This window comes from Lepus europaeus, chromosome 12 (genome assembly GCF_033115175.1).
Source record: "Lepus europaeus isolate LE1 chromosome 12, mLepTim1.pri, whole genome shotgun sequence".
In the NCBI taxonomy this organism is placed as follows: domain Eukaryota; kingdom Metazoa; phylum Chordata; class Mammalia; order Lagomorpha; family Leporidae; genus Lepus; species Lepus europaeus.
The window spans coordinates 56,539,240-56,560,633 of NC_084838.1; the positions used below are offsets into that span (position 1 = coordinate 56,539,240).

Here is a 21,394-nt window from a genome sequence, read left to right on the forward strand (position 1 = left end):
AGCCAGGAGCTTCTTCCAGGTATCCTTCATGGGTACAGGGGCCCAAGTACTTAGATCATCTCTCGCTGCTTTTCCAGGCACATTAGTAGGGAGCTGGAACAGAAGTGGAACAGCCGGAACTGGAACAGGAGCCCGTATGGGATGCCGGCACTGCAGGCAGTGGCTTTACTCACTATACCACAATGTTTACCTCCCCTCCAGGTCACCACATTTCATAAATCCATTTATTTAGATACTTGTCTATAAGTCTCATGAGAAAAATGAACATCTGTTTTTGTTTTGTTGTTGTTGTTGTTGTTGTATTTCTAGCACCTAGAAGAGTTCTTCTATACACAGCAGGGGCCTAATAAATATTTGCTCTAGAATAGATGAATATATGTAGGGTGTGGCTTGTACATATAGCCTGAACCATACAGCTACAAAACAGAAATTTCTTCAATGAGTTGGGCTCTATTTAAAATTTCATATGTATTTTAACCATATAATATAAATACTTCAGTATTATTTTACACATACTTCACCTCAAAATATTTGAGCCAGACTGATAATCCAGAAATATGTTTATTTATAGTCATTACTAATCAGTCTGTGAGGCACATTCGTGAGTGCTAGGAGTTTCCTTTTATCTTGATAAAAATTAGTTTACTTGGTCCTTGGCATGCAAGGAAGGTGGAGAGAGAACTTTCAGACAGTCACATAATTTCAGAACACACCTAGGCACAGGCGAGGACTCCAAATGAGCACACAGGCTGGTCCTAGGTCCAATAAATCTGAGTATACTTGGAAATCACATAATACAGTTTCAGTCCATAAAATTTCTAAGAAAATGAACCTTTACATTTCCAGAATCAAAAGCAAAGTAGTGTCAGTTATATTTAATTGTTTTTCTTTTATTGGGCTGGGAAGTCAAGAAGAGGTGACCAAGAGAAGTGGAAAGACTGAAAACTCTTGGTAAACAGTCTTTCCCATTATAGAGCAGAGACAGCACCTTGATCCTGCTCTATTTCATTTTGTTTGCATTAAGCAACTGTAATGCCTTTTCAGGCAAAGATGGTTCCTTTTTATTCACCAGCAAATGGGAGCTATTTGATAAATTCTTCCTTCTCTTTCTACTTCTCGCACTTTCTACCATGGTCTTTCTCTACTCTCCTGTTTTATCTTTGTTCTCCTAAGGCTTGATAACATAAAGAAAAAAAACACTTGGATAGAAATTCAGAGAGAAAATGAGTTCAGGCTGGAGAATCCAGGCATCTGAGGGGAGCACATGAGGTTGGCTTGTGGTGTCTTTTGGCAGAACACAAGGGAGAGAGCTGGCAGACAACTCCAAGGCCTTCCGGATGGACCAGCGTTCACCTGGCCGGTGCACTGGGCCCTACACAGCAGCCTAATCTTCCATGCCTGTGGGTCGCCTCACAGTCTATGGGTAGAGGGGGAGGATTCTCCTTGGGGGGAAGAAACACCAGTGAGGCAGCGTGCTCAGCATCTGCCATAGATTGTGGTGAGGTACCTGCATATGCTCAGCTTGATTGATATAAACCACTTTGTCATGAGGTATCATCAGGGCAAGGTAGATGAGTCAATTGTATTTTGTCATTATGTATAATCATCAGGCCGCATATTCTATAATGTACTTACTGTCAGTCTTGGATAGAGCCCTTTTCACTGATGTATTTATTTGCAGACCTGGAGGTGACATGTGGCTCTCACTCTGTATCAGTTTCTTCCTTCAGAGATTCTCTACCTCAGTTTGCAGTGGTCACTGTCACACCCTAACAGAAGGGTAAGAGAAACGTCTATACGTTCTCTATGAGAGCTGGTAAGCAGGGGCATGCGGATTAAGAAGGACCCCCACCATTAAATAAAACAAAGTCATTCTGCACAAATGCATAGAATCCTTCTGTACCTAACAGTACTTCTAGATAATTAGCTGTGATTCCGTTATGTGCCAGAAAAAATTAGAAGGACTTTAACACTTCTAGCATTCCTTACAGAGTCCTGTATTCAGTGACCTTTTAAATGCAATTGTCCAACTACCTAGTATGAGTTAAAAGATTTAAAAGGAACCATTTCTTTACTCATTTCTAGCCTTTATCTTAAATGTTTCATTGTATAGCAGAAGTCGCCAACACGTAAGACTGAGGACAATTGTCATCTGAATGTACTGCATCAAAGTCTACGTTATCTCATCCTTCATTCTAACTGCCAGAGTCTGTACACCAGATTAATTGCTTCTGCATTTCTTCTTGACCCACAATTCCTTTTAAAGCCACAATCCCCCCATATGTCAATTGTTCTCTTTCTACTAGTCAACAAGTGAAGAGAGCAAAACCACACTTGGTACAGATATTCATTCTTCTTTCCCATGTGAGTGAAGACATGTGGAAAGAGATGCTCAATGAAGGATCTATTGAAGATAATGGCAAAATCTGAAGAAAATATGCCAAGTAAGGTCAAAATAATTCTAAAAACGTGTGGCCAAGGACTGTCTTATTTCTATCTGTATCTGCCACAGTATGTGAAATGCTGATCTCCAGAGAAGACTGTGTGTTGTAAAATGACCTAGATTAACATGTGACTCCATTATTGACATAAGTATCATGAGAATGTACACAGTCTACCCTAGCAGGATGCTAGTGGACAGACATCAGAGGCACCTTGCCCTGATTCTCTGCCTCCCAAACATCACAGGATTGTGTGACAGGCAGAGGAATGGGTGCTTAGGGCTTGGAATTGGCTTCTGAGCTCAAATCTGGCTCTATTATTTTGTAGCTGTGTGACTCTGAGCAAGTCACATAATACGGGTAAGCTTCTGTTGTCTTATTTGTAACATGATGTCACAAATGCAAATTTAACAGGATCTTATTCATGAAGTTGTTATACAGACTGAATGAGAAGGTCATGTAAAGTTCACAACATATATATGTATAGTGAGTACACATTTATTTGCTGTAGAGAGAGATTAGAATACAAAAGTCAGTAAATGACATGACATAATCATATCCTAATACTAACTTTGGAAAAGCCTATGTGAGCCCTGACCAAAGACACTTTGTAAATGAAGACTACTGGTCTCTATGACGCAGGTGAATTGTGCCTATCTTCCTGTGCTCTCTGCTATATTCCATCAGGCTCATGAAACCCCCGTATCACAGAGGAGCTGGGATTTCTTCTGTTCTCATGTTGTACAGCAAAGCTATGTTTGCATTGAAAGAGTCTCTAGACCCAGGGCCACTTTATTCCTGCTGTGCCTGGTATTGCAATTGTGTGACCTGACTAATCCCATCTAAGCTAACCCACAAACAGGAACATGAAGCTTTCCATAACATTTTCAGACTCATTTTCATATCGGTGGAGGTATTAGTTCCTGGTTGTTGAGGGGGAGCAAGAACTAAGCGAGGGGTGGATAACAAGTCAGCAAGTCCAAATATTGCCCCATCTCTGTAGTGTCTTACATTTCGTTGCGGAGAGCTGGGATTTATACTGCCCTCGGACCAGCCGGCAGGTGGACCCATCTCCGTTGCAGACCCCACAGTTATCCTCCTTGACGGTGCTTCCCAGCTGGTGATCGCAGCCAACAATCTAACAAGAAAGAAAGATGTGAAATTCAACCAGCCACCTACCAAGGTAGGGGTCCATGGTGAGGCCAAACACCACCAAATGACCCTCCCTTCACCCATGCGGGGCATAAAACATACTTCCTGTGAAGAGGACTGAACTGCAGCCTGAGTCAAGTTAAGGAAGGGAAAATGTACCATGGGTAAAGATATTTTATGTCAAATATATGAACAGAAGAGAGAGAATAAGAGGCAGGTGTTGTAGCATAGTTGGTTAAGCTGCCACTTGGGATGCCACATTCCATAGTGGAGTGCTTGGGATACAGTCCCACCTCCATTTCACATTCAGCTTCTTGTAGCAGACAATGGCTTATGAACTTGGGCTCCTGTCACCCATGTGGGAGACCTGGATGGAGTTCTTGACTTCTGACTTTGGCCTGGCCTAGCCTCAGCTGTTGTGGGCATTTGGGGAATAAACTAGGAAATAGAAGATCTCTCTTTCTTTGTCTCTCTCTGTCTCTCTCTGTCACTCTGTATTTCAAATAAATAAAACATTAAAAAACAAAAGAAGTGAGAGAATGAATGGAGAGATTTGGATAAAGGGAAAGATGGGGAGAAGGTATGGGAGGAAAGGCCTTGAACTATTGAAGTTAGAGAACTTCAGTTCAAAAATAATTCCCACTGCCAATAATTAGGATTAACCCAAGTGACAAGATGGATAACCATGGTACATTTTATGAAGACTCTCCATGTTTCATATGTTTCTTAGAATATAAGCCACTAAGGGTAGTGGATTTGTATGATGTACTCATTGATATATTCCTAGGCAACCAGAATAGTGCTAGGTAAATGACAGACACTCAGTAAATATTTGCTGAATGTTAATGAAGATACTTCCTTTTCAAGATATAGTCTACTTAAATATTTTCTAAAATACTTCAGCAAAAAAAGAGAAAGCATCAACTAACAGAAACAAGGTCAATGTATGGGTGTTGAGGAAGTAGTTGGTTGACATGAAGGGTCACATAGATGAACAACACTGACACCCCACAATCTGCCAGGACCAAGTGTATCAGGCACAATTCAAATATCTCAATAATGAGCAAAAGAGAGATAGAAAATATTTTAATTTGACAATTGAGGACATAAACCTAGCCCAAGGTCAGTTAGTTAATAACAAACCATAATAAACCAAGTTCTAAATACTTTAAACAAAACATTTATGCTTACTCCAAAGCATGCGCAACAAAATCATAAGCCTGTATAAAGCAGGCAGGCAATCTCGTCTGTATCTTTACTCTTTCCTTGGCAATGTCTCAGTTTAAAAACAAGTCAGATCCAAATTATTCCAGGTTGAATCTCTTATAGTTATAATTACAGCTAGCAGCAAAAGACTTATCCACTCCCAAACTATTTCAATTACTGTCTTTGAAAAATAAAATGAGAACTATAGTGATACTGGAAGGGATTAACCTCACAAAGTCCCTACAATCTGTCCTGCCTTTCAAAAATATAATTATTACTGTACTTTTCATTGAGTTTTGACTTCCTCTTCTTTACCTTTTATTTTCAGTTGCAAATAAATGCTTAAGCCAAGATTTAAAAGTATAATTACTTAGCATTGTGATATATATTTTATATGTACTCTATATTTGAAATGTGCTAACATATATATTCATTAAAAACAAACAAACATCTTTTTATAAAAAAAGATTTATTTATTTATTTGAAAGGCAGAGTTAAAGAGAGAGGGAGAAACAGAAAGAGAGGGTTCCACTGGTTCTTTTCTGTAATGGCCAGGATGAAGTCAGGTGCTTCAACCAGGTCTCCCATGTAGGTGGCAAGGGACCAAGTAGTTGGGTCATCGTCCAATGCTTTTCTCAGGTGCATTAACAGGGAGCTGGATTGGAAGTAGAACAGCTGGGAATCAAACCAGCACTCATATCGGATGCTAGCATTGCAGGAGTTAGCTTAAACTGCTGCACCACAATGCTAGCCTCACAAGTGTCTTTTTATAAATAGATAACAATGCAATGACTCCTTTAACAGTTGTATATTTGTTGAAATACAAAGATATTAGGTAAACACTGTGTTGAGTTCTAAAGTGGGCAGCAAAGCTGGTTGGCTCTACCCCTGTGGGCTCACTGTGGTCAAGTAGCAGTTTGCCTTGGTCCATTCAGAGGCTGCAGTGAGGCTGCTTTAGAATCCAAACAAGTTCCAACCATGCAAAGCCAAGTATGTGCTGCCTTAGGGCCCCTTTGGTGTGCTTCTATGTATCTGCAGCATAATTATTTTCAGAATTCTTATCTGTAGTTGGATCTACACAAAAACTGATCAATTCTGTATTTCCTGTAATATCTTGAATACAATATGAAATGATATCACAGAAGTACCTTATTTACAAAAAATGGAAATAATTTATTCATTTTCATATACTTGAAAGGGAGAGAATGAATGATATTTTCCATGTACTAGTTCACTCTCTAAAATGCTCTCAAGGCTAGAGGCTGGGCCAGGCTAAGTCCAGGAGCTTGGAACTCAATCTGAGTCTCTCATGTGGGTGGCAGGAACCCAAGTACTTGGGCTATGACTCATCATCTCCCAGGGTTATGCATTAACAGGAATGTTGATCAGAAGTGGAGCTGGCACTTTGATAGGGAATGCAGGTGTCCCAAGTAGCAACTTAATTGCTGCACCAAATGCTTGCCACAGCCTTCCTCACGTTTTAATTTAATCATTTCAGCAGCATTTAGTGTGGACCTGCTATGGACCAGGCACTGTACTAGGACTGAGACTCACTGGTGAATTTAAGCATGTAAGGGCCCATCTCATGAGACTGACAGTCTAAGGGGGGAGGCGAGTGTTATAAAGCACACAATGAATGTAAAGTAATAATCATGATAAAAGCCATAAAACAGAGACCCATTTTACACAGAGTGTAAAACCTGGAGGGTTCAATCTGGCTAGGGAAGCCAGAGGAGACTTTCCTGAGGAATCAATTTTGAGCTTAGATGCAAATGAGGAGTTGGAGTTAACTGAAGGAGAGAGACTGCTGTGGGGTTCAGTATCTCTTTTAGAGGTGCCCAGAAACTAGCTAAGAGAGTAAGCAAAAAGCAAAGTTGGCAAAAATGAAAATTTCAGAAGACTACATCACCTGAATCCTTTGAGAAAGAAAGCTTGTTAACCATAATTCAGGCAGCATTCAATGAATTATTGATGCTACTGTTCTTGGGGGTTGAAAAGAAAAAACGGGCTTAATTTTACAAGATGCTCAGCTGAGTGGAAGGACAGCCTATGCAGTGGGCACTGGAACTCACACTTTCAAGCATTTCAAACTTAACTGCATTCACTTCTTAAAAGATAGGAATTTCAGGTTTTTCAAGGATTTAACTTTGGAAAATTTTTTATGGAATCTGATGTTTGTAATGGAGCCAATGGAGATAATCTTGGAAAATCTCTCTAATCCTGAAGATTTCTTATGACTCCAAAACCAATTTAAGAAAAGACCAGTTCAGCTTCACAGATCCAAAGTAACAGTCATATTAGGATTCACTAAATAGGAAGTGACAGATTTTTAAGGCTAACTTGGCCAGATATTTCTGACTTGGTGCTCTCAGTGTGGGCCAGTGGGTCCTCGGATATGAACCAAGTCAGTTCTAATTGGGTTTTGTTCAACTTCAGCGTTTGAAAGACAAGCATCTCCCTAACACAATTGTTTTTTTTTTTCTTTTCTCTGTATCAATTCCTCTTTAAGATGCCAGAATATTCTAACTCAATTATTTTTAAAATGTCATCATCAGATAAAATGTTCTTATTTTGATCCAAGTAGAATACTGCTAGCAATTATATGAGGATAATCATTTTTGACATATTTTAATCTGTTTATCTTGAATAACTGCTAGATTAATTGAAAATTAAACTGTTACTTTAGGACCTGTTATTAATAGAGGGAAAATAAATAGAAATAATAGAAATGGGATTAATTTGCAGGAATCATGCCAAATCCTTCTGTGCTTTTACATACGCTAGTATTTTTGCACAGAATATTCTTTCTCATACTCATCCTTTATATCCCAAACTGTATCTCCTCAAAGACACCTTTCCTGGGGGCTGGCATTGTGATGTACTAAGTCACCAGCCTTGATACTAGCTTCCCATATGACTGCCAGTTCATGTCCTGGCTGCTCCACTTCCAATCCAGCTCCTTTGTAATGGCCTGGGAAAAGCAGTGGAAGATGGTCCAAGAGCTTGGGCCCCTGCCATCCACATGGGTGATCTGGATGAAGCTCCTGGCTCCTGGCTTCAGCCTGTGGCCATCTGGAGAGTGAACCAGTGGGTAGATCTCTCTCTCTCTCTCTCTCTCTCTCTCTCTCATTCTGAATTTCCAAAAATATGAATAAAATCTTTTTCTAAAAAGCCTTTTCTAGATTCCAGAGGTAACAACTTTATTGCTCTAAGCCTCCTTTGCTCTTTATTCATATTTATGTGTGGCAGAGACTGCCAGTTGCTGCAAAATATCCATGTTTTTCTTTTCTCTAAACTCTAATTTTGTTTGGGAAGGCATTAGATCCAGTTAAGAGAACATAGTTCTCATTGACCATGTGACTAACCTGTACTTTGTGGAATGACAGTGGGAATGTTGTGTGGGCTTCTGAAAATGTTACTTAAAAAAAGCTGACTTAACCAGAGAATATCCTTTCTGCCCTTCATCTGCTCTCCTCCCTGTAGGCTCCAGAAGCCATGCTGAAATATAAAATAATCTTGAAAACGGAAGCACTGCATCAAGGGTGGAAGGGCAGAAATAGAGAGAATGAACCTGGTTCTTGAACTATATTTGGAATGACTACATTTTGACTTCATTTTTTTAATGAGCAAATAAATCCATTAACTCTTGCCAATTTCACTAAGGGGCTTCATATCCATCCAACTCAAATTGTTATATATTTTCTATTGAGTTTATCTTATAAGTATTAACCTGTCTGTTTTTACACCAGATCACGGTGTGATTGAGAACCTATCTTTTATTTTTTTAACATTTATTTAATGAACATACATTTCCAAAGTACAGCATATGCCAAGTGATGCTATAACTAGTACTGAAACAGTATTTTTATACTTTGCGTTTCTGTGTGGGCACAAACTGATGAGGTCTTTACTAATTATATACTGAAGTGATCTTCTGTATATAAAGAGAATTGGAAATGAAAAAAAAAACAACCTGGTGTTAAAATGGAAATGGCATAGAAAATTAATTAATTTGAAAAAAAATTATGTAGGATCTCTGTCTTTAATGTGCTGTACATTGCTATTTAATGCTATAATTAGTAATCCAATGGTAGTTTTTTCACTTTATGTTGCTATATGGGCAAAATGTTGAAATCTTTACCTAATATATACTAAACTGATCTTCTGTATACAAAGAGAATTGAAAATGAATCTTTACATGAATGGAAGGGGAAAGGGAGCGGGAAAGGGGAGGGTTGCGGGCGGGAAGGAAGTTATGGGAGGGGGGAAGCCATTGTAACCCATAAGCTATACTTTGGAAATTTATATTCATTAAATAAAAGTTTAAAAAAAAAAGTACAGCATATGGATTACAATGGCTTCCCTCCCCATAACTTCCCTCCCACCCACAACCCTCCCCTTTCCTGCTCCTTCTCCCCTTCCATTCACATCAAGATTCATTTTCAATTCTCTTTATATACAGAAGATCAGTTTAGTATATATTGAGTAAAGATTTCAACGGTTTGCACCCACATAGAAACACAAATTGAAAAATACTGTTTGAGTACTAGTTATAGCATTAAATCACAATGTACAGCACATTAAGGACAGAGCTCCTACATGAGGAGTAAGTGCAAAGTGACTCCTGTTGTTGACTTAACAAATTGACACTCTTGTTTATGGCGTTAGTAATCACCCTAGGCTCTTTGTCATGAGATGCCAAGGCTATGGAAGCCTTTTGAGTTCACCGACTCCGATCATATTTAGACAAGGTCATAGTCAAAGTGGAAGTTCTCTCCTTCCTTCAGAGAAAGGTACCTCCTTCTTTGATGACCCATTCCTTCCATTGGGATCTCACACACGGAGATCCTTCATTTAGGTCTTTTTTTTTTTTTGACAGAGTGTCCTGGCTTTCCATGCCTGAAATACTCTCATGGGCTTTTCAGCCGGATCCAAATGCCTTAAGGGCTGATTCTGAGGCCAGAGTGCTGTTTAGGACATCCGCCATTCTATGAGTCTGCTGTGCATCCCGCTTCCCATGATGGATCGTTCTCTCCCTTTTTTATTCTATCGTTTAGTATTATTCAGACACTAGTCTTGTTTATGTGATCCCTTTAACTCTTAGTCCCATCATTATGATCAATTGTGAACTAAAATTGATCACTTGGACTAGTGAGATGGCATTGGTACATGCCACCTTGATGGGATTGAATTAGAATCCCCTGGAGAACCCATTTTTAATGAATCTTGTATTTGTGCTGCTTGGCATAATAATGACATTTCAGATGCCCAAAGGATTCTGACAAATTGATGAAACACATAAGACCAAACATAATGGTTTGCTAATAATTTCAATGTAGGTTGCAGACAGGCAACCTTAGGCTGCAGTCATTGATGATATGCATATATGCAAAAAATGTGTGTGTGTGGTGGGGGGCAGGGATATGTGTGTATCTGTGTGTGTACAGAGAAATGGATATACCATAAATGACTAGAGGCCAAATCTAAACCTCTGTCCTGACTGTGAACAAGGATTACTGTAAAGGGCTAGTATTTTTAACAGAATATCCCTCAAGTGCACCTACAAAATTAGCAAAATATCATGGAAGGCAATGTTTGTGTCACTGAGTTTCCAGACCCACCTCATTCTGGACAAAATATTATAGTTAGATAATGACCACTCATAACTTTGGCAACTGCATGGAATCCTTTTGCAAAGGGTGGAAAACTAACTGAATATTTTGACCTAAGGCAGCTCATTAGTATTCAGCTACTCTAGGTATCAGTTACATGCAGTAGTCTAATCTCATTTCCATCCCAAATCATTGCACAATGTGCTTATTTTGCAAAAAAATTTTAAAGATTTATTTATTTATTTGAAAGAGTTATAGAGGGAGAGGGAGAGGAGGAAGGGGATGGAGAGGGGGAGGGAGGGGAAAAGAGGGAGAGAGAGAGGCAAATGGAGAGGAAGGGGGAGACAGAGAGAGAGAGAGAGAGAGAGAGAGAGAAAGGATTCCCCAGATGGTCTCAGTGGATGGGGCTAGGCCAGGCCAAAGCCAGGAGCCAGGAGCCAGGAACTTCATCCAGGTCTCCCATATGGGTGGCAGTGGATCAAACACTTGCCTTCCGCTACTTTTCCCATGCCATAAGCAGGAAGATGGGTCAGAGTAGAGTAATCAGGACACAAAACAAGGTTCATCCAGGATGCCAGCATTTCAGGAGGCCACTTTACTTGATAGGTCACAATGCTGGCCCCTTATTTTGCAAAATTTTTGTCTCAGGTGACATCAAAAGTGAAACTCTCCAAGAACAATTTGGGGGAAAGGTAAAAGAGCATCTTGAGACTTATCAAGATTAATAATGCTTCTGATGTTCAGACACTATTAGTAGGCCATCAGGAATTAGTTTTACATCTTAGATGTATTTTTTTTTGTCATCAGATATCAGTTTTGTATCTGAAATGTGTATTTTTGGGCTGGCACTGTGGTGCAGCAGATTAAAGCCCCAGGCTGTAGGGCCGGCACCCCAAATTGGTGAGGGTTTGATTCCCAGCTGCTCCACTTCTGAACCAGGTGTCTGCTATGGCCTGGAAAAGCAGCAGAGGATGTTCCAAGTCCTTGGGCCTCTGCACTCATGTGGGAGATCCAGGAGAAGCTCCTGGCTTCTGTCTTTGTTTCAGTTGTGGCTTTTTGGGAAGTGAACCAGTAGATGGAAGTCCTCTCTCTTTCTATACTTCTCTCTGTAACTCTTTCTTTCAAATCAATAAAAAATGCAATAAATGTATATTTGTGTGCTCTTTCTCATATACATACATGTACACATGTACACAGTCATGTAGCGTCTGCCTTATTTTTGAGTGGAATGCACATTTAACATTGTTGATTTTTCTTCATTCTTTAGGACTTACTAAAGGGGGTGGAGGTAAACTTCCTAAAAACTAGGACCATGGCGTCCAGTCCAAGTTGGCTCACAGCCTTTTAACATGTTATGCAGATTGTAGGCATCAGGCCTGCAGAATGTGCTGAGAGGGGTTTCTTCTCTCACTTTGTAGAGCTGATAGCAAGTAAGCAGGCAGAACACAAGACTGAAGTCCTGTAGATTATGAAATATGTGTAGTAAAATGTCTTTGCTAGGAGGCACAGGAGAAACAAAGATCACCATGCTGATGATTTGGAGAATGTAAATGAGTATAATCTAAAAGCAGATATCAAGTCCCAGACTGACATTCTTAGATGGGTTCATGCTGGCCCCATTTCAAATGGTTTCCCATAAAGACTTCAACTTCTAGCATCAAATTCTAAGCCAGTGAGGTCAAGCTTTTCTTGATCCAACACCATGAGGTAAGAAACTTTTAAATCCCTCTATTTTCAGCACTAGGAAAGACAAATACAGAAAACTAAACTCTGAAAATCTGATCACAGTCACTCTTACTTATAACTATTTAATTCACATAGAACTCTCAGAGTAACAGTGTGCTTTTGTGTACATTATACCTCACTTACTTGTTATGCTAATAAACAAGGGAGATAGTACACCTCTAAATTTATTCTCAAAATACTTAGATCTGGATTAATTTGTTTACACTTTCTCTTTTCATATGAAAAGATGTGCAGTACATATTTTAAATATAACAATAACTTTTTAAAAAAAAATCCAATGGGTAAATGGAGCAAAGAGGAAAAAAAAGGCAAGGAAGGTGAAGAAAAAGGTACAAGTGAGGGAACTCTGCACAAGGCAAGATCTGAAGTCCTGAGCATGTGCGATATGCTGGGTATCACACATTTGAACCTCCAAGAAGAGAGAAAACCTGAGCAATTTTGAGAGTCATAGCTTCTACCACATCTTTTAAAAAATGGATAAGATTTTTCTTTGTAGTAGACATTCAATAAATATCTGTGGAACAAATGAAAGAAAAAATGGCTCAGGAGAACCATAATTATTCAAAGTACTGAAATCCTAATAACATACTTCCTGTGACTCTTTTGGAAGATAATGCTATATAGTAATTTCCCAATAACACCTGAAAAACTATAAGGGCATTTCAAAGAGTTTATGTAAAAATGGAATTTAAAGATGAGTTTATTTTGGTGGGAAAACATTTTGAAATCCATGAATAGTTTTTTCAGAGTATAAATTTTCCATGAACTTTTTGAAGATCTCTTGTAAATATAAGAAGCTTTAAAAAGTTGTCTTTTAATAGCCTTTGATGAAGGAATATTTTGGTGGAAGCAAATTTTAAAAAGCAAAAAATCATCCAGGTTCAGAGCATCATGATGATCTGACTTAATCCAAGAGTGGATTTTAAAGTATTTAGGACTAGGTTGGCAAAGATATGGCTTATGGGCAGCTCCTACTCATGCCAATACCCACAGCAGACATTACTAATCAAGTATGGCATTCTTTGCCACTAAGCTTTTATGTGGCCCCAGATCGTTTATGGTACTGCACTCAAGAAGCCAAATCCAATAGACTGTTTGTCATGAGGCGACCAAGTCAATTTACCACTCTAGAGTCAGAATGAATTGACTAATTGGCTAACTCCCTTTTACACAATTTTCCACAAGTATTATTTCTCTTAAGATTTAAATGATTTCAAGTACAGATTGTAACAGGTTACATAGCCGCTAAGAAACAATACTAAAATTCTACCTTGGAATTTCTGACTTTGTTATAATAGTGAACCTCTTAACAATGAAAAGATATACTATACAATGTCTGTTTGGTAGTGGTGACTGGTGACAAGACTGAATATTTTTACCCGATCACCATCACCAGAGCTACTTATACACAAGGTCGAATAGATGGTTTCATCTGTAACATGTGACTTGGGAGCATAAATGAAAATGTGATATTCCTCGTCTATATCTGTGGAACCAGACCCCCCCACACCCCATTGCCAACACACACAAAGACACACACAGACACACACCTGCACTGTGCCTATTTCATGGTTTGTTATGGATGCCCAAATTTACACACTTACTTCTTTGGCTTACAACTAAGTCTTACAATATGAGAAACAGGGTCTCCAGTAATTCACAAAGTTGCTAATAGTGGTCCATAAGCTATGTGTATTAACTACTTCCAAAAGCCTAATGAAAATACATATATCTACAATGAAACCACATAGGTCACCAAAACACCAACCATCTCATTATTACAAAAATAAGTTGAATCTTAATCTTTACATTTTAATTGCACACTCAAGTCTTTAAGTCAAAAACACAGGAAATAAATTATTACTTAACACATACAGTGTTTAAAGCACACGGGAACTTCCAAAACACAAGGTTCATAGGAAAAAAAAATAATAAAGGACTCCTTTGTGCTAAAAAGTTGGGAACACTGGTATAGTCCTTTGTTTGCTATTCAAATACCCTTGGGAGATGTAACACATGAAGTTGTTGATTATACTTAAATTAAACCAAACCAATGGAGTATAAGGCATTACATTAGCTGTTATGATGCTGTTGGGAATAAACATAAGTGGTAGGCATGTTCTCAATTTATAGTGAGTGGGTTTAATCAAGTCATTTCCTCAAATTAATGGGAGTAGAAAAGCATTAAGATTATTAAGACTAAAGATCAAGGGAACGATGAGAAAGACTGAAGGGAAAGTGACCTAGTAGTTACCAAACTCTCACGATATTTAGGTTCCTTATGCATTTTTTCATTTAATTCTTATACTAACCCTGAAAATTAGCTAAAATTATGGCTGTTTTACAAAAATAAAACTGAGACTCAGAAAAGTTAAACAACTTGCCCGAGATCTACCAGGGCTCAGTATTGAAGAGCCACAATCGCAGCTGAATGGCATTATGGTACCAATGAGTCATTCCTCTCTTCAATGATATATTACAGTCTTCTTGGGAGTTAGAATCGCAGTGAAGAGACAGGAAGAATGAGCTTGCACATACTTCTGCTAGCCACACATTGTTGCCAAAAGCAACACCTGCCTCTTGCTCTAAGAATTGAGATGGAGCACCAGGAAGAATGTGGGATCTTTGCAGTTAGTAGATTTAAAAGGATGCCTTCAGCATGCAGGAATTATTTTATTTGAGGGAATGAATCAATGACTAAAAAAACTGTCTTTGTTCTATAGCCATATACACACGCCAAGGGGAAATACTGACTAACACTCACAGTTATTAGTCTAAGAGGTGAGGTATGGTTCTACACTCCAACATACCACCATGTGAAACAAATTCATGCGAAGTATTAGTTCCCTTTCCTTAAGGCAAAGATTTTCCAGAGGAACCTTCCCCACACATGGCATTTTCTCTTCTGGGCTTTATCAGTCACTGTTAGAACTTCCTTCTGGATCAGCAGTCCTTACAATGACCCACAAGGTCCTACATCATCTTCACTGAGTTTCCTCTCTGGATCACTGTCCTTGCTGTTCTGCAAACACACCAAGCACTTTCTCATCTTAGGAAAGACCTGGTTGTTGCTTCTGATTGCAATACTCTTTCTCACACACTTCCAAAGTAGCTGTATTGCCTCTTTTAAGTATTTTCTTGAGAAAACGTTTGCCTTCTCCATAAGGCCTACTGCAGCCAGTCTATTTAAAGCTGCATCCCTCTGTAGTCCCTACTTCTCCCACTTTTTCCCACTTTTCCTATTCTGTAGCACTTATTTTATAGTATGATTCACATATTTATTAACTTTATTGCTTATTTTCTATCTCATACTAGAATGTAATAGTTCAAGGTTAGGGATGTTTGCACATTTTACTCACCGTTCATCTAGAACAGTGCCTGACATTCATGAAGCATAATTGTTGAAGGAGTGAATGAACTCAATCTATGAACAAATCTCCAGGTGACAGGAACATTGTGATTTCAAATAAATTTCCTTCTTGTCCCAACCTAGAATGTAACAGCTACCACCATCTGAACTCTCTGCCACTAGTTCTGTGAACCAAAAGACAGTTCTCTGAAAAAGCAAGTGATCTCTAAGGATTCATCATCTTATAGCCTTGTAATCTGAGCGTTTAATTTGTCATTTTGCCTGCTCTGTTTCTGGTTCATTATCCACTATATCAAAATTGCCTTAGGGTATAAATGTTCATTTTTTCCAGATGAATCTTCTTCTGACCTGTTTTCCATTAGGCGCAGTGCTCTGGGATTCACACTCTGGCTTTAGCACCGATTCTGGATCTGAAAAAAAGTTCGCCTTGTACTTGATCTCCTGAGTATTGATTATTGGCTCTTCCTAATGGACTTTAGCTTGTGTAACCCGCTGTGCTGGCCTTTGTTACTGCCCTGTCTGTGTTCTTGCTCACTTCTAGCTGTAACATCCAACATACCTGCCCACCTCCAACCTATCTGCTTCCATCATTGCCAAAGGCTAAGAAGACTTCAATAACTTCCCAGTGAAATTCTAAAGGAGGACCTGGTTTCATCAGAATGAAATTTTCCCTGGGGACTCTGTTTTAAGGGTCACATTTCTTTCCTATTTCTTGTTTGAACTAAAGATACTTTTTTCCTGTTCTTTCTTAGTAGCTTGCTCACCATGCAGTGCCAGAGACTCTAGGTGATCTTTACTGGGTCTGTAGTACCTGTATTTTTTCTATTATAAAGCAAATAGATGAGAGGTGTGAATGATAGGGGTATGAGGGAGCAGATAGGAAAAAATGAGAAAATATTAGATTGCAAAAATTTTAAAGAACTTTCTCTCCACTGCCCTCCTGAATGTCAAGAGTATAATCTATCTAATGGCTGGATGAACACTCCAAAAGGAAAAAAAGACAATGAGTGTTATTTCAAACATTTATTAAAACTCTCAGGTACTCCCAGTCTGATTTTTTTCTTTCCGTATTTATTTCAGGGTCTGGCCAAAATTCCTGTGTAAAGTTATTGCTAAACACATCTGGAATTTTTTTTTTTTTGCATACTGTTTTTAGTTAAACTTGTTTACCTAGTAGCCTTCAGTAGAAATCCTAAGAATTAACCTCGTATAGACATTTGTGCTTGCAGACACTAGAATTCATTTTCAGCATATGGTCAGAAGACTTTTCTTTAACAGGCTGTCTTCTCCCTCCCCGCTTCCAAAATTAGGGTGTCTGGAGAATGCGAAACAAAATTATACAAAGGCCTGACCTCTGGCCTTGCTTCTGTCTCTCAGACTGTGAAGTACCCAAGAGGGAAAGTGTTGAATTTGGCCTCACTTCACATGGCATTAACTGTAATTCTTTGTGAATTGTGGTGACATCATGGTATACTTTGACATCACTGCTCAGACCCCCTTCTGCTGCTGGGCATACAGTACATAGTTTTTGTTCAAACACAAATGTCCTTTGTTGGAAAGCAAGGATAGCAGCTGGTCTTCTGCCCTGGTACAAATGTGAATCTTGCTGAAATGTGCCTGTTGAGTAAGTCACCACAAAGTAGCCTTTCTACTATAAGGGTTCACACTCACACATGCAATTCTGAGCCATTTTTGGAAATTTATATCCAAAGAATACAACATTTCAGATATGGGCAATGATTTAGCAAAATTACACATACAATAGAATTCTCATTTACCTATCTGAATATGTAATCTGAAGTCAATATTCTAAAAAAAGCTATATATGTGGGAAAAGAAAAAGTAAAAAAGGAATGTGTCCACATCTCTAAAAAATTTTTCACCCATTATAATTATTCTGGCATCTCAGATCTCAAGTTAGGAGGCTCTGTGCCATTCCTTGGCTCTCAAGTCTGTTCTTGGTTCCTTTCCAAAACATAATTGGAGACCTTTTGGACAGTGCCATCAGTATTCTGCTTTCAAGTCTGTCAAAGGTGTCCTCAGCTGATATGGCATATTCATATCTTTTCCATGTCTGGGCTTTCTACTACCATTTCTGTTTGTACATATTGGATTTCTTTAGGGTTAATACTGGAGAAAATTGATCAAAAACATAGCTTATGCAAACATAGCGTCTGTAAAATAACTCTAAATTTCTGTCCCACAGGGCTCAAATGCATGCACAAGGCAACGGATTTGCAGATCAGCTTGATTAACCAAAGATTGCTAATCCAGGACTTTTTCCCAGAGGAATAAACCATAGCACAAAACATTTGGATGGTATGATAGGCATCTTTTGTTGAAGAAAAAATACGGTTTTTATTCTGTCAGAGAAGAAATAGAGACATGACATCAATCTAAGAGTTCTACTGTGAGCCTTACAGTTGTTCAAACATTTTTTTTCCCTCTGGAAATGTTACACTTGAAAGAATCAAGATCATACTATTATATCTCTGTGTTTGATCCATTTGTTCATTTTCATGGTCACTTTTTTCCCTAGAATATCTTTACTTGTAGTAAGAATCTATGTGTTGGGTAACTATAATCCATAAAAGAGGCAGCATGATATCATGGAGGAAACAAATGATTCAAACTAGATTTGATGACTTATTGCAACTTGCTTGACTATATCACATACCATCTGTATGACATTCCATTCTCTCAAGAGTTATAAGAGGAGGGGCCAATGCTGTCGCATAGCGGGTAAAGCCACTGCCAGCAGTGCCGGTTTGAGTTCTGGCTGCTGCACTTCTGACCCAGCTCTCTGCTATGGCCTGGGAAAGCAGTAGAAGATGGCCTAAGTCCTCGGGCCCCTGCACCCACATGGGAGATCCAGAAGAAGCTCCTGGCTCCTGGCTTCAGACTGGGATTGGGTCAGCTCTGGCTGTGGGCAGCCATTTGGGGTCAAACCAGTGGATGGAAGACCTCTCTCTCTCTCTCTCTCTCTCTCTGCCTCTGCCTCTCTGTAACTCTTTCAAGTCAATAAATAAAATCCTTTTAAAAAAAGAGTTATAAGAGGATAATTAAATCTACTTTATGTTCTTAAAATAACTTGGTGTGATAGCTTATATTAAAGATATGGTATGTCGTGTGCTATTGCCTAGCATAAAACAACTCTGACACAGATCTTGGAATTTACAAGACCTGCATCTTCAAGTCTTCTGCTTTAGTCTTCATAATTATCACGCCTTGTGTTATGATTCTTTTGGAGGGATATGCACTCATTGTGTAAACAGAGGTATTTGTATGCTGTATGAAATGAACCTGAAGCTCAGCAATTTGGGCACCTGGAGACTAGTTGTCCTGGAACTCTAGACAGACAGTCAAATTTGCAAAAGCTGTGAACCACTTCAGCTCTTCTGGATTTGATGATGGTAGATATGAAGTAGGATCACAGCTCTGATCCTGTAGAAGAAATACATTGTCCTTTAGAATTCAGAGTGGATGAACTTCATTGCAGAATGTTTTTTAAACCTCCTGCCACTCTGCTGAAGTTGCATATAAATATAGCAGCAAGCTTGGTTTGCTCTTTAGGCAATGACCTCTGGGAGCTGTCAAGGATTCTGTTAGAAATGCTCAAAACGTCTCTGGATTGTTGTGGAGTAGGAAATTTCCTCTGCAGTCCACTCAAATGATAGAGAAAGCTTAAGAATCTGAAAACATCCCCCATTAGTTCATTAATTCTAAGACCATTAATCTAGAATTAATTGAGGAACTACTTTTATTTATCTATTTTTTCTTTGTAATATTTATTTTACTTTTACATAGTCTTGAAAGTCACATATGCTTTTTATGCAGCCTGATATCAAAATTTGGCAACTGGGGGGAAACAAAATGAAGAACCACTGGCTTGTTAATTATTATAAAAAGATAAATAAATTTGTAATACATAGGTTAGGCAAATTATGGGAGAGTAACAACAGATTTTGTTCACATTAAAGAAAACTTCTTAAACTTTTGCGACCCACTACAGTTATAGAAAATCTTGGCATTTCGGCGCCGTGGCTCACTAGGCTAATCCTCCGCCTTGCGGCGCCGGCACACCAGGTTCTAGTCCCCGTCGGGGCACCGATCCTGTCCCGGTTGCCCCTCTTCCAGGCCAGCTCTCTGCTGAGGCCAGGGAGTGCAGTGGAGGATGGCCCAAGTCCTTGGGCTCTGCACCCCATGGGAGACCAGGAGAAGCACCTGGCTCCTGCCATCGGATCAGTGCGGTGCGCCATCCGCAGCGCGCCTACTGCGGCGGCCATTGGAGGGTGAACCAACGGCAAAGGAAGACCTTTCTCTCTGTCTCTCTCTCACTGTCCACTCTGCCTGTCAAAAATAAAAAAAAGAAAAAAAAAAAAGAAAATCCTGGCATTTGTAATATAAATATCTAGAGATCTCTAGGAATTCCCATATTTGTAAATATTAGTAAAAGCAATAATTATGTATAAAACATATTAAGGACCGTTTTTCAAAATGTGTTCCACAGAACTCTAGCTACATGGAAAGATAATAAGTTTTATGTGTTGATTAAGATGATTCCAATAACAAAAATGTTAAACACGTACAAGCAAGTTGCAACCACTGAATATATTTGTCAGCATAAAATAGGTTTCTTTAGGTCATTCTGCTAAAACTGGGGTTCCTGGGAAAGACATATTTTCAGGGGTTGAGCTTGGAGATGGTTTTCTCCCTTGGAGGCTTCACATAGGAATGTGTTGATACAACAGTTGAATGTAATGAAAGAAAGTGGTTGCCCATCAACCCAATTTGGCATATGAAATATTAAAAATCTATTGATTTTAATAGAGAAGACTCCTTGAATGTAAATATATAAGCCAAAACAAAAGTTACTTAAATTTTTAAAAAGAAAAGGCAGATCTCCTGAGGTTGGGAATTTTAATTGTTTATTAAGCAGAAGTAGCATTCAGCCAATCAAAAAGGAGTCACAAAGTCCTAAGAGAAAAGTGGACTGGTTGCTTTTTAATGTGTCCCAAATTCTCTGAGCCAGATGAAAGGTTAGCTGCTGAATGTGGTGACTGGAATTGGCTGGACAAAGGCTGACAGTTGTCAATTTGGCCACCCTTTAGAACACTTGGCTTGTGGGTTTAGGATACTCAGTTGCATTTTGCTGAATCATTGCACTATTATGACAGTGGCAAATTAAACTATTTCTTCTTTTATTTTAGACAAAAACAAGTTCACTCAAAGGCACTGAGAGAAAAAGAAATGACTGCATACATTTTTCCCATTCAGAAAGATTAAGAAAATCCCACTAACCACCCACTCACATACATATAAATGAATTCTATTCTTTCCTATCATGGTCCTTGTTAAATCCAGCTGGAACTAAAATGTCAAATTGGACAGAATTCAACACTCAGCACATATCTAATTCAAAAGTAAAGTTAAATCATATGGCAATAGGAATATTTAAATTAGAAATATTTGAAATATGTTTTTATAATTATAGGTTTTAATAAGCTTCTCCAAACTATTGAGAAAATTATCTTAACACAGAAAGTTTTTACATATGCCATTCTTTAATCCCTTGAAACATACTCAAATTATCTGCTTTTGTGCCTGGCATTTTTTTTAAGGTTTATTTTATTTATTTGAAAGGTAGAGCTACAGAGAGAGAAAAGGACACACACACACAGAGAGAGAGAGAGAGAAAGAAAGAAAGAGAGAGAGAGAGAGATTTCATTTGCTGGTTCACTCCCCTAATGGACACAATGGTTCCTCAACCATTGGGTCAGGCTGAAGCCAGGATCTAGGAGCTTCATCTGGGTCCTCCACATGGGTGTAGGGTGCCAAGCACTTGGGCCATCCCTCTGCTGCTTTCC

At 38.8% G+C, this 21,394-nt stretch overlaps 1 protein-coding gene across 4 annotated transcripts in view; it reads right to left on the reverse strand.

The window, feature by feature from the left end:
• ADAMTSL1 (ADAMTS like 1) overlaps positions 1–21,394 on the reverse strand; it is a 475,795-nt gene that overhangs the window by 325,385 nt on the left and 129,016 nt on the right. For all 4 annotated transcript variants that reach the window (XM_062208161.1, XM_062208159.1, XM_062208160.1 and 1 more), the window contains exon 5: positions 3,453–3,579. In XM_062208161.1, the coding sequence (XP_062064145.1) occupies positions 3,453–3,579 (127 nt within the window). The remainder of the gene's footprint in view (positions 1–3,452; positions 3,580–21,394) is intronic.